At 52.6% G+C, this 17,125-nt stretch overlaps 1 protein-coding gene across 1 annotated transcript in view; it reads left to right on the forward strand.

Moving 5' to 3' along the window:
- The window catches only part of PDLIM4 (PDZ and LIM domain 4), a 28,315-nt gene extending 14,449 nt beyond the window's left edge, over positions 1 to 13,866 (forward strand). The window contains exons 3-7 of the mRNA XM_065734845.1: positions 1,123 to 1,207; positions 8,693 to 8,868; positions 10,586 to 10,743; positions 12,731 to 12,851; positions 13,368 to 13,866. Coding sequence (XP_065590917.1) covers positions 1,123 to 1,207; positions 8,693 to 8,868; positions 10,586 to 10,743; positions 12,731 to 12,851; positions 13,368 to 13,572 — 745 coding nt within the window. The 3' untranslated portion in view covers positions 13,573 to 13,866. The remainder of the gene's footprint in view (positions 1 to 1,122; positions 1,208 to 8,692; positions 8,869 to 10,585; positions 10,744 to 12,730; positions 12,852 to 13,367) is intronic.
- The last annotated feature ends 3,259 nt before the right edge of the window (positions 13,867 to 17,125 follow it).

Raw genomic sequence — 17,125 nt, forward strand, 5'->3', positions numbered from 1 at the left:
TATATAAACCGTGTTTGGCATGCGGGCTGCAGAGCTGTGCAAACAGGAGAGTCAGAACCGCCCGCTCCTCGGCAGCGGAGCGAGCCAGTGTTGGGCTGATGCAGAGCGTGGGGGGAGAGCACGGAAACTGTAATGAGGTCTCTGCCAATGCAATTAGGAGCTCTCATTGTTCTGGGCCTCCAGATGAGATTCTGAATGTGGAATTCTGATTCTGAGTGTGGAAGCAATACATGCAGCAGCACATGATGGTGATCGCTGGGATCGCTGCCATTCCCAGGAAGGTCGGCTTCCTCTGTCCCAGCAAACAGCAGTCTGGGAGACCAATTTAGGCAGAAAGGACTGAGCTTAAAATCAAGTAATTGTAGTAGAGAGAGCATATCAGAACAAGACATCTAACTGGGAAAAAAGAGCAAGCTCATTCCTGTTGAAAAAGCAGTGATGGTGAGGCTGAGCTTCAGGGTTCTCTGCCAGCACTCCTCATCACAGATTCGTGGGTTAAAGTTATGCACCTTCTTTTTCCACACTTGGACCCTGCAGATAATTAAACCCAAACTGAACTCGGGGTCGGAGTCCAAGGAAGGGCACTGGGCTGCAGAGAGCGGTTGGTGCCTGCAGGAGCAAGAGAGCTCGCATTAAGTGGTGTGCACACAGGCAGTGAGGTTAAGCACAGCAATCTGTGTTGTGTACTGGGCTCCTCATCTCACTCCTCATCCCCAGCAAGGATGGGAAGCAGCAGAGCAGGCTTTGTCTGTTCAGACAACAGTATATGGGCATTGTATGGTGGTGTCTTCATGGAACCAAAGTTATCTGCTCCACATTTGGTTCCTGAATGATGCAGGCTGCCAAGCTGTGTGCTGCCTGGTGTGGCAGTGCTGGAGGGATGCAGGTCGATGAAAACTGCATTTCAGGGCTTTCCATGGAGATTGTGCTGAAAGGGACAAGATGGCTCATGCAGGGCTGTGTGTGCTTTGTCACTGGGAAGCAGCTGTTGTCCCTGCTGTGTTCTGGTGTACGGTTTCTGCCACGTTGTACGTATGTGTTCTTGGGTCTGTCTCTATTTTTGGAAGTCTCTTTGTCTCAAATTTTAAGTCTAAGCTGAATTTACCTGATTTCCTGTTACAGAACTGAAGGGAGGAGCTGGACACCACCCATTCTGGAGGATGGGAAGGCACAAGCTTACCGCATCAATATCGAGCCTGAACCACAGGTAGGGGAGCAGCAGGACGACTGTCCTGGGTGTGCTGGGTCTGGGAAAGTGTCCTGCTGGGTCTGTGGGCTGAAATGGCAGTGTGGGGATGGGGCAGAAACCAGGACAAGAGAGTAGCTGGTGCCTGCCCGGAGCAACAAGGCTGGGGTTCAGGGATGGAGCTTGTGGTCCCCAGCTTGTGATGCCCTCCCAAACTGCTTCCTGCTGTACCTGCCTCCCTCTTCTCTTCCCTAAGTTCACCGTGTCCTCCTAACCCTGTGATGGTGGTGATCTGCTTAAGGGGTAGTGTTTTGGGGTTTGCCTGGTGGTCTCCTCTCTTCCTGTCTCACTCCTTTCTCCTCCTTTTCTGTCTTTCAGCTGTTCTCCCCCTATCCTCGTCTCTCTCCCTCGATCTTTCTGTGCACCCTGTGCATCCTGGTCCTGCGTCTGCAAGGTGATGGCACAGCTGCCTGCAGCAGCAGCTGGGAGGTGATGGGCTGAACTGACCTCGTCCTGCACCCATCTCCTGCCCAACAGCTCCTTAGCAAATTCACAGGTGACTCTGGTTCTCCTTAAGAGGCAAAGGAAGGCTGCTTTGCTGTTCCTGCTTGGCATCCCACCTAGCTGAGCGTGCTGTGTGGCCATAGCCATGTTCTCGTGTTGATGATGACTTCTTGAATACCACTCGTATGGTTCCTCTCTGTCCGAAGGTGGTTTGTGTTGGAGGCTGTTCTGTAGGAGCCCTCCTCCAGTGCTCGCAAATACCCTGGGAGCAGATGCTGCTGGCTTGGCTCTGCTGCTCACTCTAGCAACCAAGCATCCTGAGTGGGCTCCAGGGTGAATAACGAAGCAGCTAACGTGGTGTGATGCTGTGGGGGGTAGCATTTGCCTTGCCCTGACAGCACTGGAAGTTACCCAACGATGAGCTCACTGTGGGGGGGATGGATCCTCCACGTGGCCACCGAGATCACCGCATTCACAGCCGTTGATGCAGTGGCCGTTGCAGCTGATCTGCCAAAACATTGCTTTTGTGCGAGGTGAGAAGGGGCAGCAGATGGGGATGAAGGTGTTTGCTTGAGCTGCGGAGTGGTGGCCGTGTCCCTGTGGAAGGGACCCTGCTCGTCCCCCCTGCAGCACGGGGACCAGCTGGAGCCTTGGCGTTGAGTTCTGGCCGTGCGTGCTTCATTAATCCATTACAGCAATCTCTTTTCTGACAGGCCTTCTTAATAGACTTTGATGTGCCCAAAAACCCTATGAATAATGTTAAATAAAGAACAAATGTGCAGTGGTTGCACTGCCAGATACAACATTTCTGACATTTAATGCAGATTGGGTTTGATTCCTACTATTAATATGTGCTACATATGGATCTTTTTAAAAAATTAGACAGTTAACACAAAGTGTCATGAAGGGGGTAGGGAGGGATTTCCTTGACTCCAAACCTACACAAACAATGTCTAAATCTGGAGCAATCAGTGGCTAACCTAAACACATCTGTGGCAGGGCACCAGGAAAGGCCTGGGAACGTGATGGAGAGGGTTCAGAGAGTGCACTGCTATTCTTGCTGCCTTCAATGGCATGCTCATCCCAGGGGCTCCGTGCAGCCTGGTGGGCAGCAGCTCATTTCCCATTTCTTCTCACCAAACGGTCTCTTGAGTCAGGGCCTCTGCATGCTGGGGATCTCTTTTCTGCAGGAATTATGAGCTTGGCATTGTCACAGGAGTCCCGTGGGTTGTTGAGTGCCGGGGATGGCCAAGCTCTGGGAGCATGGCAGAGCTTGCCATGGTCCAATGGGAGTGTGGGCTTTTGGCCCTATGTGACATCAGATCCATCCCTGCTGCGACGGCACTCACTAGATTGCAGGCAATAAGAGGCTTGGTGTCAAGTAATAGCTTGGTTTCAGTGTGAGACCTTAAGGTGTGTGTCTTAGCATCTGAACAAAGATGCAGGGTTAGAAAGTAAATAATTTCCCCTGGAATTCTGCTCTCAAATTGCAATCGTTTGCAGTAGGTTTGGGGTTATGCTTGGAATGGTTTTAGGAGGCTCACGCCGAGGGGCAGAGTGCTTTGAATGTGTTGGGTTCACACACCACTGAAGTTTGGGGTTCTGATTTACCAGGTGAAGGGGTTGCCCAGCAAGTCGCTGTGTGCCTGTGGGGTTTGTTCTGTGGTTTGAGTGGTTTGAAAGCAAATGAATGCCCTCGGACTTCTCCACAGGAGGGCTGTGCCCCCAGGGCTTTGCCTGGAAGCATTTTGGAGCCAGGAGGAGCAGTCCCCACCTGTCCTGCTTCCCCATGGCAGTGTTAACGAAGCAGCTCTGCCCCTACAAAGCCCTCCTCTGTCTGCTGCTCAAACACACCCTCGCACCGCTGATATTAAAAACATGCCCTCTGTGCTGCAGCAGGCCAGATAAATGGAAACACATTTTGATCATTCTTGCCGTTCTTGGGTAACTTTTTCCGTTGCTGTGGGTTTCTAAGAGGCCGTGGGGGAGCTGGGTCCCCTTGGGGACAAAGTGCTGAGGGGCTCTGTGTGCTTCCAGAGCAGTGCTTGCTCCTGGGGGTGGGGACCCTGTGCCCCCCCACCATTAGCCATGCAGCTCCATGGTGCTTTGCTCATGGGCAGAGATCATCCCTTGGTCAGATGAGTGCTGTGTGCTACTGCTGCAGAACATGTGTAAGCACAGAGCTGGAATATTTTCCTAACTTATCCCAAAAGCACTTTTTAAATTTTATTATAATTATTAATAATAATAATGCCTCATCTTACATCCCGGAGTGGCTTGTCTCCTGAGAGCACTCCTTCAGAAAGGGCTCGGTGCCTCCCACCCCTCTGAACAATTCTGGACGTTAAGAAATCCCCAGCCATCACTTGTGGATGATTTAGGAACTTCCCCATCCGTGCAATTACCCATCACATGGCTGCTGTTGGGGCTGCTGTAATCCCACTTTGTTTGGTGCTGGGAGGAAATGTTCCACTGTTCCTCTCTGCTGCTTTTGCTTCTGATCCCCCACTCCTGCACAGGGAGGAGGATGGGGTTCGTTTGGGTGTTGGTGTAATTCCTCCTCATGCACAAATCAAGGCTGCTGTACAGAGAGGTTTTGTGTTTGCAGACTGACGCCGGTGTCAGATGGTGGGGCTCTCCTCAGCTCTGCTCCATGCTGCAATAGCTTTAAGAAATGCAGTGGGTGCTTTATGGCAGTGTTTTTTCTCATAGCTTGCAGAGGTTCAGCAGAGATTTCAGAACGTGGTACAGAAATAGGCAGAACTGAGTCCTCGTGGAGGGGGCTGTCATTGCAGAGTGCTGCCCTCGGCATCCCGAGCTGTGAGGGATGTGGGATGTGTCCTGGGTGGTCAGACAGAGGGCTTTGCTGTTGGGCTGGTGTCTGCAGGGCGGGGGGAGCTGAGGTTTGCACTGAAGTAGAGACTTGGCAGCATAGCTGAGGTCCATCCCATGAAATAACTCACATTCTCCGTTCATCCAGCTTCAGCAAACTGTGTCCTTATCTGTCGATCTTCTGAGCTGAGCTCGGCTGTGCTCAGTGAGGCTGACCCCCACTGGTTTGCAGAGCAGCACACAGCCATGCCAGCAGCGTGGCAGATCTCTGTAGGGGAGCTATTAAAGTGTTCGTGCCATGGGGGGGTCCATGCCCTCATGTCCCAGCAGCCCCCTCCTGCCCCACTGCTCGCACAGGGATGACTTGGACCACGTGGAGAGAAGTGGCTGCGTGGCACGGGCCAAAACAGGAGGCTCGATCCATTCCTGGGGCATGCCATAGCATTCATCTGTTCTTTGCATTAAGATGAGTGCAGTGCTGTCCGCTCTGTGCCTCCTTGGTGTGCTAATAAGATTTCCAGGACTTCTGAACCACTTTATCAGATACAAAGTGCTGTGCTTGCTATTGGAAAGCTGGGGGTAGAGCAGAAGTGATGTCTGTGTTGCAGTTCTGTGCAGCAGCTGAATTTCAGTCCTGGGGGGTGAGCTACTGCACACCCATGCAGTGTCACCATCCCCGTGGTTGCAGCTGGCTTTCCCCAGCACTGGACCACCTTTGGGCACAGCTGCAGCTCTGCACCTAATTCAGTACAAACCTGACCCTGGCTCTGCAGAGAGAGACTTCTGCCCTCTTCTCCCCCACGGTACCCATCATTTAGCTGTGTAGAGCAGAGGTCAGGGCAGACGAATGCTGTCTGTGTCCCTGGGGCACATCTGAGCTCAGCGATGGCAGCTCAGGGAGCAGCTGGCTCCACAGCTGTGGCTGCAGAAGGGATGTGAGTGACACAGTGGGACCTGTGCGAGGTGACCCCGGTGCTGAGCAGTGCTCTGTGAGTGATGTGCCTGTGCTAACTCAGCGTTTTGGCAGCACGCTGCTGCTGTCCTGCTTTTAGGAAGGCAGCAAGTCTGAAGTACATCAGGGAGCTGCTGTCAGTTGAGCTGAGCTGTCGGTGACCTTCAGCTCTGTTTAGGTCTGCTGCCGGGTGTTTATAAGGGCACCAGAACCATCCCCCCCCACACACACACACACACTTTGCCTTAGGAAAATAAACATTGTACAGAGCAAGGCATGGTTGGTGCTGTCCCGTGGCTGTAAGCCCTGGATGTGCCCCAGTCCCTCGAGGTGCCTCTCACATTGATGTTTTGGTTTTAGGCCCTGTAAGGTGAGGTTCATCCTTCGGTCTGTGCTCCTGCGCTTTTGAGAGTCTAGCTGAAAGCACTTTAAACGCTTTGGGCCACAACGTTATTGCATCTTTTGTTCTGCAGTGCTGTGCCTGAAGCCTTTATCGGGACGGAAATGCAAGTTCACCCAACGTCAGAAGCAGCACTGGTGCAGTGAATGCCTGAGGGCTGCGGGCAGTGCCTGCTGCAGTGCTGCACAGCACGGTGGAGGCAGCTCTGCTCACCAAGGGAAGGGCTTGGCTTTAAATCTGTCATTTAAAGTCTTCCAGTTCTGGATCTCGGTGTTATTCCTGCTGAGCGTGCTGTTTCAGCTGCCTTGACGTATGCTTTTTGTTGACCCTAAAAAAGTTGGTTACAAAACATGATATAAACTCTTCCAAAGAGGGAGAGAGACTGAGACAAATTCTCTAAACCCTTCCAAAATTCCTGGTTGGCTGCACGTTTTTTCTAGTTATGGGAACACGTATTCTAGCTGGGATTAGCTTGACAGAAGTGTTTAATTTCTGAATCTTCTCTTGCCGTTGTGGATTTGACTTAAAGCCTGGGGGTGGAAGTCCCAATTCAGCTGCACTAGTGGAGTCTGCAGCACAGCTTTCATGAGCCAGCAAAGCAGAGCCTGCTCTGTACCCAGAGTCTGCCTGGAAATAGTGAAGCCACAGAATATTTGTGTACATATTGTCTTTCTCACATGTGGTCCCTGTGCTGCTGCAGGGAGCTGCTGGAGCTGAGCATCACCTGCGTGAGGGGAAAGCCTTCCTGCTGCCACCATGCATGGATGGACAGGTCACTGTCCACTGTCAGGGCTGAGAACATGCCTTTGTGCCAGCAATTTGTGCAAAAGAAACGGCTTTCATTAGGGAAGTGGAAGGTCTGTTCCCGTTTCCAACACAAACCCAATGCAGGGGTTTGGGTGGAGCTGCCTGTTAATTGACTAAGCAGCGTTTGGCAGGAGCTGTGAAGCTCTGAGCCACTCAACCTGAGCTCCAGGAGCCCCAGATGCTGTGTGTCAGCTCAGCCCCACTTGGTGATGGATGCTCCTCAAAGGCAAGCGTGAGAAAGCAGCTTGCACGTCTCTGCTCTGCAGGCTGCAGGAGCTCTCCTCGGTGAAGCTGAGCAGGCCAGCTCTCTGAACGGGATTGCAAACCCTACTTAATTTAAGAGAGGCCATAAAAAGCAGGAAAAAAAAGCCAGCCGAGAGAAGCAAATTAGGTCCCAAAGGGGGAAGAAATTTTGTGATCTTGAATTTTGAGAACTGGAAAGAAATCCATCTGGTTCTAGGTTTCTGAGAACGAAGGCACGAGCGCTGTGCATGATGTAAAGCCTTGTGCTGGTCTCATGGGAAAACTGAACCAGCCTTTGTGATGGAAAAAGGGAGACTGAACTGGATCCAGGGAATGGTTTTTCATGCAAGAGGAAAGATTGCAGCAGAGAAACAAAGAGAAAGAATGAAGACAAAGCCCTGTGTGCGCATAGAGAAATAGAAATAGAAAATGCTTTCTGTGTGTTTCCCTTCAGCTGCACCCCCATGCCAGTTTGGCTCATCAAATCTGCACAGAGCTGGGGGGGAGGTCAGCAGGGGTCCCTCTCCCTGATGGGCCTGATGAGGGGTTTGGGAATCCCTTCCAATCCATGTTTTCCTCCCCATATCACAGTTGAAAGCATATTTCTTTCTTTCCCTCCAAATAGTGATGGAAATCAAGGAACTGGAAACCTGCAGCCTGGTTGCAGTGTTACTTTTTAAAGCAGGAATTAGGGAACAGTTAAAAATGTCATTTCTGGTGGAGGAATTCCCTTTTTGATACCTAATTTGGAGCAGTCAGATTGAAAACTGTTTTCCCACGTGCGCACGCGTGCTGCATGGTGCTGGCACGTGGGGCTGCAGTCACACACCTGGGGGCACAGGGAAAGGTGAGGGCCCCGTCCCACAGCTCTTACAGAAGCCCTGTTTTCATCAATGGGGTTTTGCCTGAGGAGGGCTGAAGGATTGGATTTGCAAAATGTTTTTCTGGCAGGATCTGGTTTTTATTTCAGTTCACTGTTCATTTTTACTACGCTTGGAAGTGCCGGTATTTTCTCCTCTGCACCAATGACAGACATTTGTTTTCCATTAGCGTGCACTGGATGGTTTTAGTCAGAAGTAAGCTTTGTGTTACAGCCCGTGCCGTGTGCTTTGCTGGTTGTTTGCAGGTAATTTCCTCTGTGCTTGGCTTTGCCTGCACGTTGCCATGCTGCAGATGTGGGCAGTGCTCTCGTGGAGCTGGGCAGCAGCGCTGCACATCTACCCTGGGATCAGTGGAAACATATTAAAGAGAGCATGGCTGCCTGCAGAAGCGCCTGTTTCTTTCCTCACCACGGGCATGTTTCTGACTCGTGTGGATGGAAATAGCTGCAAGTAGGCAAAAGTGTGGGAATTGAAGAGGAAAAACCCAAGACCTCAGCTTCGGGTCACGCCGCGTGTCTGCGGAGCAGTGCTTTGCTGGGGGAAGCAGCAGGAAGGCATTGAGTGCTGCAGGAGCAGCCACGGGGACTGGAGCAGCCTCACAGCCCTTCTTCTGCACAAATAACAAATGCATTTGCACAGGAGAGTAAATGGAGGACGCTCAGCCACGGCCAGGTCTGGAGAAACAGGCAGGTTTGCAATTAGAGACCAGGAAAGGCTGCGTAGCTTCAGCAAGATCTAATTTCAGGCTGTTTTCCTTCTCCTGGTGCAAACCTCTAACTCCTGCAGTGTACACAAAGCACAGCTGCTGCGGTTTCGCGTGGCAGTGTTGCATTCACATCAAGGGTGATAAACCTCCTGCTATTTTTCTGCTTTTTCTCACCTTGCAGGACAACGGCCCTGCAGCGGGCAAGTGGCCGATGCCCCACGCTGCAGGTGGGAGCCCGGTGGACAGCAGGACAGCACTGAGCCTGCAGCACACCCAGCCCACCCGGACGCACGCCAGCAGTGCTGATGCAGCCTTGCCCCTGCAGCTCAGTGGGCTGCACATTGCTCCTTCCCAAAGGTATGATGCGTGGGGTGTTGGCCTGCAAAGGGACTTTGGTTTCCTGCTGCAAGCTCTTGCCCGCGGTGCAGACACTGACAGCTCTCTGCTTGCGTCCTGCTGAGGACTGGAGTGGTGCTCCCGGAGCTCCTCGCAGCACTGGGGGTGCTGGGTTTGGTTCCTGCATCATTCATCATGCGGAGGTGGGAGGGAAAGCAGGGCTTGGCAGATGCCAGGTTCTGAGCAGCACTGGTGTGGGTTTGCAGGAGCCTCAGAACCCTTGTGTGAATACAAGGACCATTTTGATCATATCTCTGAGCTGGCCAAGCACTCTGCTATTCCAGGTCCATGTAAGACCCCTCTGTTGCCAACAGTGTACCCCCCAGCCTGGAGCTGGTGCCAGGGAGTACTGCATACGTTGCAATCCTGGTTCTTCAGGGCACACATTCAGACAGGATCAGTGGGTTTTAACCTCCACGAGCTCAGCAGCCAACCCTTGAAATGGGCACTGGGATTGCTCAGAGAAAACAAAACCCAGTGAAATGCGATGTTTATAAGCGTACAGTGTGCTCAGTGCAGGTGTCTGGGAGGACACCAAACAAATAACCTAATAAATAAAGGGAAGAAAAAGCTTTTATGTCACCAAGAGCAGCCTGGGTGGGTCGAGCTGAGGCAGAGGCAAGCTGGGCTGCAGGCTGCTGTGCTTTCACACACCTTGTGCTGGTGGTGATTTATGCTCCCCAGCCTGGCAAAACATTCTGCATGACAGTAATGTCTGTAATAAATACAGAGAGCAAGGGGAGCACCACACATAAAAATCCCAGTAACAAAACCTGATGTTATTTATGAGCCACGAGGCTGGAGCTGGGCTCTGCTGGTGTTTGAGCAGACCTGGGGCAGAAGTGCATGTGCTCAGGCTGGATGGCTCCATGTCACACCCTGTTGTGATTAACAGTGTGTGGGTTTTCTGAGTGTCTGTGTGAAGTGGGCTGTGTTTGGGGCCGGGTGCAGCGCTGTTTTATGGGGGTTGTGCCAACCTTGGTGTGCTTGGCTCTCAGGAAGGAAAAAGCCTCTTCTCGCAGAGCTTTTGTACACTCTCAGGCGCCAGCAAAGCACAAGAACACTTGAGCTCATCTCTACTCAGCAGGACGCTTACACATGTACACAAAGCATCCTTTTCTTGAAGGGATGCTTCCCAGCCGTCCTGCCCTAGTGCTTTACGTTGCTCTTTGTTTGTCATACCCCACGTGGACGTGCTAACTCAGAGCCACCAAACAGCACTGACCCAGAGGGACTGTGGTGGGGACAGCAGTCCCTTCCATGCCTGCCACCAAGGACCTGTCCCTGCAGGCTGTTGTGGGGTGGGTGGATTCCCTTAGCCCTACGTAATTAATTAAATGCATTGTTTTATCCTTTTTCTTCCCCTCTCCACCTCCCAATAAATTCCACGTGCAGTAGAGAAGTGAGCTGTGTTGGTGAGCAGCTGCCCTCTCTCCTGAAGGCATCTGGTAGCTGATCCTGCCCTGGCTGCCTTGCACAACAGGGAACAAACAGGAAACAAGCTGATCCCAGTTGGAAGAGCACTGTGTTGGGATGGGCATGCCTTCAGGCCTAGATTACAGGGAAGAGAGGTGTTCTGCTGCATCTGTGCGAAACTGGATTCCATCCAGGTACATCCCTGATGAGCTGACGATTGCTGTGTATATCTCATCTGAGTATGTCTTTGTTTTTCACATAGCACCGACCCCTTAAAGTCCCTCCCACGGAACAGAAACGGGATTGATGTGGAGTCAGATGTCTACAAGATGCTCCAGGATTACGAGAGGCCTGCCTCGGAGCCCAAGCAGTCGGGGTCCTTCCGCTACCTGCAGGGCATGCTGGAGGCTGGGGAGAACGGTACGAGGTTTGCCAATAGCATCGTGGCTGTCACCTCCCTTCTGCCCCTCTGTGTCCCCCTTCATGGCCCTGCACCCACCAGGATGCAGTTGCTGGCTTCACCACTTTCCTTTTCCCTTCTGAGGTTCAGGTGCTGGGGGCAGTGAAGGGCCCAGGCAGGAGCTGCAGGGTGTTTCTGCATGCTGTCAGGCTGGGCTGCTCCTGCTGCTCTGCTGCACACTGCCTGCAGCTCAGCTACCACTGTGGTAGTGCACAGTGGTCTGCAGATTTGCAGAGAGCATCTGTCTTCGTGGCAGCTGTGTTCCTGAGATTGCTGGTACCAATGTGTCGTGGCTGACACAACATAGGGGTTGAAAGCAGTTGAGTACGATCACCGACGGAGGATCAAATGCTTTTTTCAATAAATGTCATTTACATAAGGATGTGGATGGTCCTGGGCAGGAATAGAGATCAGGAGCTTCTGGCCCACTCTCGGCTCAATCCCAGCTTCCTGTCTGCTTCGTTAACTCGGGTCATTGCCAGCTCTGTGCGTTAAAAAATAAGATCCCCAGAAGATACATTTCAGCTTCTTTTTATTTGCCTTTCAACCTTAAGTCGTTTGAGGCTTTCATGTTCAAGCTTTCAGGCTTCTCTTTGCAATCACTGGGGCTAAAAGCTTCTTCTCGTTTCCTTCCAAGAGCCTCTTACTCTAATCATGTGAATCCAGGAACTTAGGTTTTATGGGAAAATACCAACTGCTGCAAATCTCATTATGAAGCTGCAGGAGTCGTAGGAAGTCGGGCTTCAGTTTGAAAGGAGAGAAGGATGTGCTTTGACCGGGGAGATGCAGCGTCGTGCTTCACAAGGAGCACGGCTGCGGGTGACTTCTGGGTGTTGGGGATGTCACCACCACCTGCAAAGCATGCAGCAGGAGCAGCTGTGAACGTGGTGGCCCAGGGGGGCAGGGGGGAGCAGAGCTCAGCAGGCACCTCTCCCCCTCTCCTCGCCAGGAGGAAGCAAATCGGAAGCAACTGGGAGAATCCCAGCTCATAACTCTACTCCTCTTCCTCTCATTCTTGTGTGGGGAAATGGAACAAAATTGAAGCTTTGGGTGTTTTTTCTGTGGTGAAATCGCCGCAGAAGGTGCGAAAGAGGTGTGAAGTCACCTCTTGGTGCTCTGCCAGCAGTGTTTTTTTTTCCCTCCGATGCACGGGGGCTGTATGCCCACCAGCAGCCCCATGGTTGTGTAAGGGACCTGCAGTTACAGGTGCCTGAGTGACGAGCATCCCTCCTGGCACAGAGCTCTGCAATGCCAGAGCAAAGTTCAGATCCGCAGCAGTGCTGCTCTGGGGTTGTTTTACCTCTTCCAGCCCATTCCCTTTTCCTTAAGCCTAAACACATCATAGAAACACAGTACTTGGTGCCAGGCTGCTGTGCCTTGGATCTGCTGTGCTGGGGCTCTCCAGCCAGGGGCTGAGACACAAAGTGATGGCACCAAGGCTGTGCCTGGGGGTTGAGGAAGGGGTCCATCGTGCTGTATTCCTCTCCAAAGGGCCTGTTTTGTTCTGAAATTTACTTCCCCCCCCCTCCTCTATTTTAAACAAACAGCAGATAACCCGAGTGCTCAGGGGTGACACAAACCACCCAAAATATTGGTGGGGAAGAACTTTCCTTCCAGAGATTTTTACCGTTTCTCTTTTTCTTGCTTCACCAGATGGCATGGCCTAAATAATGACTGAATCCATCTGCACATTGAGTTGGTGCTGTCCCAGTGGGGATGGAGGGGCTGCTAGGATGAGCAGAGCAGAGGGTCCGTGCTGTCTGTGCCCACCTGCACACCCAGACGTGTGGCTTTGCAGGTCGCTGGTCTCACTGTGTGTTGGCTCTTCGCTTCCTTACCAGCGAGTTGTGGCAGGAGGGGAAAAATAACTCCTCCGGCTCCTTCACAACAACAGAAATAAAGAAGAGAGTGAGTCCTCAATCTGTGTTTGTCTGAAACTCTTGGCAGGTGAAAAACTTGACAGATTGAGCAACCCCCGGAGCATCAAACCTCCCGGACCGAAGCTCGGCGCTGCCATGTCCGGACTGCAGATGCTCCCCGAGTGCACGAGATGTGGCAATGGGATCGTGTAAGTGCAGCTGCAGCCAGGGGCAGAGTTAGAAGCTGTGGCAGACTCCTTGAGTCCCTTTTTGCTGTTGAGTTGTGGGGTTTTTTTGGTGGGGGGGTTGGTGTCTGAAGCTGGAGTTGGGGAGGACAGTGGGGACTGCCCCTTTTAAGGGAATCTTGATGCAAAGTGCGGATGGTGCACTGAGCAGTTCTAGCATCAGGGCTCTGGCACTCCGTGGCTGCCTCAGTGAGGGAGGAGCACAGTCAGGGTCGAGCAGATGAGATGTGTGGGTTATTTTTGTTCCTACGTTGAGGAATGGCTCTCGGGCAGACGGACGCTGAGTCACATTTCGCAGAACGCTGGCGTTTTTCCTCGTTGTGCTGCAGTTTGCATTCTGCTGAAGGCAGGCTGACAAGTCGCAGTTTTCCTGCACATGCCTGCAGCTCTGCAGCTCCTAGCACAGCACGGGGAGAATCCAGGGTGGGGCCCTTTCTGCTGGCTGCATCCCCACTGACCCCACTCTGTCCCCATCCCCAGGGGAACCATCGTCAAAGCCCGCGACAAGCTCTACCACCCCGAGTGCTTCATGTGCGACGACTGCGGCCTCAACCTGAAGCAGAGGGGCTATTTCTTCATCGAGGAGCAGCTGTACTGCGAGACACACGCCAAGGAGAGGGTTAAGCCCCCCGAGGGCTATGACGTGGTGGCTGTTTATCCGAACGCTAAAGTTGAACTGGTGTAGAGGAGGAGGGGCTCAGACGGCGCTCGCCCACCCGCACGCACGCCGCTGGCTTCGCAGAGTGGCTGTAATCAACCCCGATTACTGCAGCCCAACTAAAATGCCTTTCTGTAGATAAATCCGTTTACACTTGGGATCTCCAGGGGATGGTGTTGAAAGCATATGAACAGGTTTTTCCCTTCTCTTTGACACTTTTTTTTTTTTGGGGGGGGGGGTTGCTGCGCTGGGTTATTAGTCTGTGCCTTAACCTTATCCAGGATCTGCATACGTATTGATTCATTCCCTAGTTGTTTGGTTTTTTTTCCTGTAAAACCAGTATTCCTTCCCTCCCCCAACTATCATCTAAAAAAAAAAAAAAAGGAAGAAAGGAAGGAAAGCTCAAAAAAAAATAAGGCACTTTACCTACAAAGAGCTGACTCCTGTATCACAGCTTCAGTCTCCCACCCACTGGTGACCACTCTGTGCCTTTGCACACCAAGCACCCAGCAAGGCTTGCTCCTGCCTTCCCCAATCGGTTGCTCTATCCTGGCTGCCCAGTAGCATATCGAAAGGATGCTGAGGCAGTGGGAGCCTGCCCAGCTGCCCTCCTGCACCCCAGTCTCCTTTGCTCCCCACCACGAGATGCTCTGCTTCTGTCCTTGCTTTGACCTTTTGCTGGGTTTTTTGCAGACCTCCCCCAGGCTGCTGCTGCCCCCTGCCCTGACCTGCCAGCTGGGGAGGGGGTTGCAAAACTGCCCTTGAGATCAAGAGGGGACGCGGGAGCTGCTTGGCCCCCAGGCCCAAGCGAGCAGATGTGATTTGTGGCAGGGCTTTCTGTGGGCTTTACTTAAAGGGGAGATCATTGAGGCTCTTGGGATGCTGTTAGGTTGGAGAAATGTTTTCCACATTCATGACTGGAAGAGAGAGGTGCAGTTCAGACACCCCGCTGCCAGATGCCACCACAGTGATGGAAGCTGCGTGGTTGGCACCACCAGGGCTGTCTGGAAACACCTTTCTGCTTTCCGTGCTTTATAAATAAGAAGGTTCCTTCTGTAAAAGCAAAGTGCATTTCCTCTGCATTACTGTGTCCCCACATAAGGGGCAGCAGGACCGTGCTGTGATGAGCTTCCAGGCGATGACCCCATGGGGCAGGCACTGCTGGGGGGACACTGTCCAACCTCTGGGGTCTGTGAGATCCAGCAGTGCTGTGACAGCCCTTGGTGCAGGAACAGCCCTGGAAACAGGAGTAGGGGGAAAACACCACCTCTGGGGGCCAGAAAACCAGAAGTGGGATGCTGGGGTTAGAGAAATGTCTGCTCCCTTCCACAGACAGGGTTGGAGATGGGGCACTGCCACGTGGCTGTAGGGAGCTGACACCGGGATGTCCGTCCCTGCTCCTTCTGCCATCTGCATTTTTTGTTGTTGAAGTACAGGGAATGCGTGGCAGTGTTATCAGCCAGCTGAGCCCGGGTTGGCTTGGATCTGCATAGCCTTGCTCAATAGGTTGGGCCAGCTGAATGGGAATACTTGGGACAGCTGTAAATGATTAGGAGACTAAGGCTAATCAGGTATGAAGTGTTATCACCTCTTGTTTGTGGGCCTCTGCTTGGAGCTCATTAGTTTGCAATCAGCAGCAGCATTTGCTCTGACTTCCCTTGTTAACCTCGCTTGTTCCCGTGCTGGCAGCAGTGCTTCTGGGGTGGGAAATGCTGTGTTCATTCTGTGCTTTCACTGTGAGCACTGCTCACACTTCTGTTTCCTTTACTGCTCTGTTTGGAAGGTCACGCTTTACCCAGCCTGGGGTCTGACAGCCTGGTAGGGCTCTCCCACATCACTGCAGGAGCTGTGCTCCCCGGAGCAGCTCCTCACCCCACAGCACAGGGTAAAAATCCACGAGCTCAAAGTGCAGAAGCAATGCTGCGGGCAGAGCAGCCCCAGGCTTCCCCTTCACCTTTCCTTAATTCGGAAGCGATGTTTCTCACACCGTTCTCTGGTGATGCTCATTCCTACGTGGCATCAACACCTTGGATCCTCCTGAGGAGCAGAAAGACGGAGCCACCTCGCAGCAAAGCGCTGTGACAAAGCTGCCCGGGGCTGCTGCAGGGCCTGACCTCACCAGCCCCACCTGCTCCCTCTATTTAACGCTGTAAAACGTTTGCAGGATGACATGGTTTGTATGAAATACGAAATAAAACAGTCTTGTTGGTTTTCTGCCTCACCATAATTGCTTTCCCCTCGATCTGTCCCTCAGGTTTCTTGCACGTGATCCCATCGAGGGTGTCCCCAGCCGTGCTGCTGCCGTGTCGTGCTCTAAATGCAAACCTGAGACATAAAGTGGCACAGAGAGGGTTTTCTTACCCCAAATCCGTTCATTGCTGCCCTGCGAGCCCTAAGGAAACGTGAGAGCTGTGCCTCTCTGTTGTGCATCCATTCGTGTCCCAGGTTCGCTGGGGGTGCTGCCTTTGCTTTTTGTTCTTTGTTTGGGAGTCAGCCCCTTTGGTGCTGGGACAGATCCACCCGCCCGGGGCTTGGTGTGGGCAGGAGGGAGAGCAGCCGTGGGAAGGGACGTTCCCAAAATGTTCTGTTGTTGCCAGGAGTTGGGGAAAGAGTGCTGTCATTTCCAAGAAACAGAACAAGAATGTCTAACGGTTACGGATTAAATCTCATGAGCACATTTAGTGCTTCCTGCACGCGTGTGTAATTAGGGAATTAAGGGCTCAGCAGGGCTGTTCCACGTCCAGGTGAATGCCAGGAGGGTGAGAGAGGTCTGCTGGCTTTTGCAAGCAGATAACAGAGGGCTGATCGCTTATGTCGCTGGATTTCCACAGCACCATCACTGCTCAGTTCAGGATGGGGGAACGTGGGAGGTGGTGGGAGTGCCCCCGCAGATAGTTCATCAAAAAGGTTTTATTCGGAAAGTAATCGTGTATGGAAATGGTTGGTTGAATGTGTCTTAAGGATTTAAACAAAAAGCCAAAGCTTCTGCAGACCTGTGCGTGGTACAGAATCTCCCAGCCCCCTTCTGCAGCCTGGGCACGTAACCCTTGTCTCATCAGTGCACAAATTCAAACAACGAATGTGTTTATGACTCCTGCAGCCCCTGCTTTCCTGTCCTCCCCAGAACGCGTGTGCAGACCACAGGTAGGGCTGTGCCCAGCAGCACTGTGCCCCCAGCTCATCTCCTCACCCCCCCCCACATCAGCACTGTACCCCCAGCACCCCATGTCCTGGGTTGGGCACTCCCTGGGCTCCTCCTCGCTCTGGAAACACCTCCTGCAGAGATCAAAGGGGACGAAGGGTGCCATTTATTAACCCGGCGAGGTGGGGCGGGAGCCAAACTGGTTGAAGTTCTAATTGTTGAACTTTTTCCATGTATCATCAGCGAAGTTTCCTACTTAGCCGGCGCGGTTTCCACCGCCGCACCCCCCCCCTTCCCCCCCCTCCCCCCTTTTTTGTTCTGCTGCTTTTGTTTGGAGTTGTTTAACTTCGCCCTCGTCGCCCCAGGGACCGGAACAAAAAAACCTCAGCTGTTCCATTTGCGCTGGGGTGGAAGTGCCGGAGCTGGAGGAGGGGATGC

Source organism: Cyrtonyx montezumae, unplaced genomic scaffold (assembly GCF_038088225.1).
Source record: "Cyrtonyx montezumae isolate F1298 unplaced genomic scaffold, pur_monq_1.0 scaffold_18, whole genome shotgun sequence".
In the NCBI taxonomy this organism is placed as follows: Eukaryota; Metazoa; Chordata; class Aves; order Galliformes; family Odontophoridae; genus Cyrtonyx; species Cyrtonyx montezumae.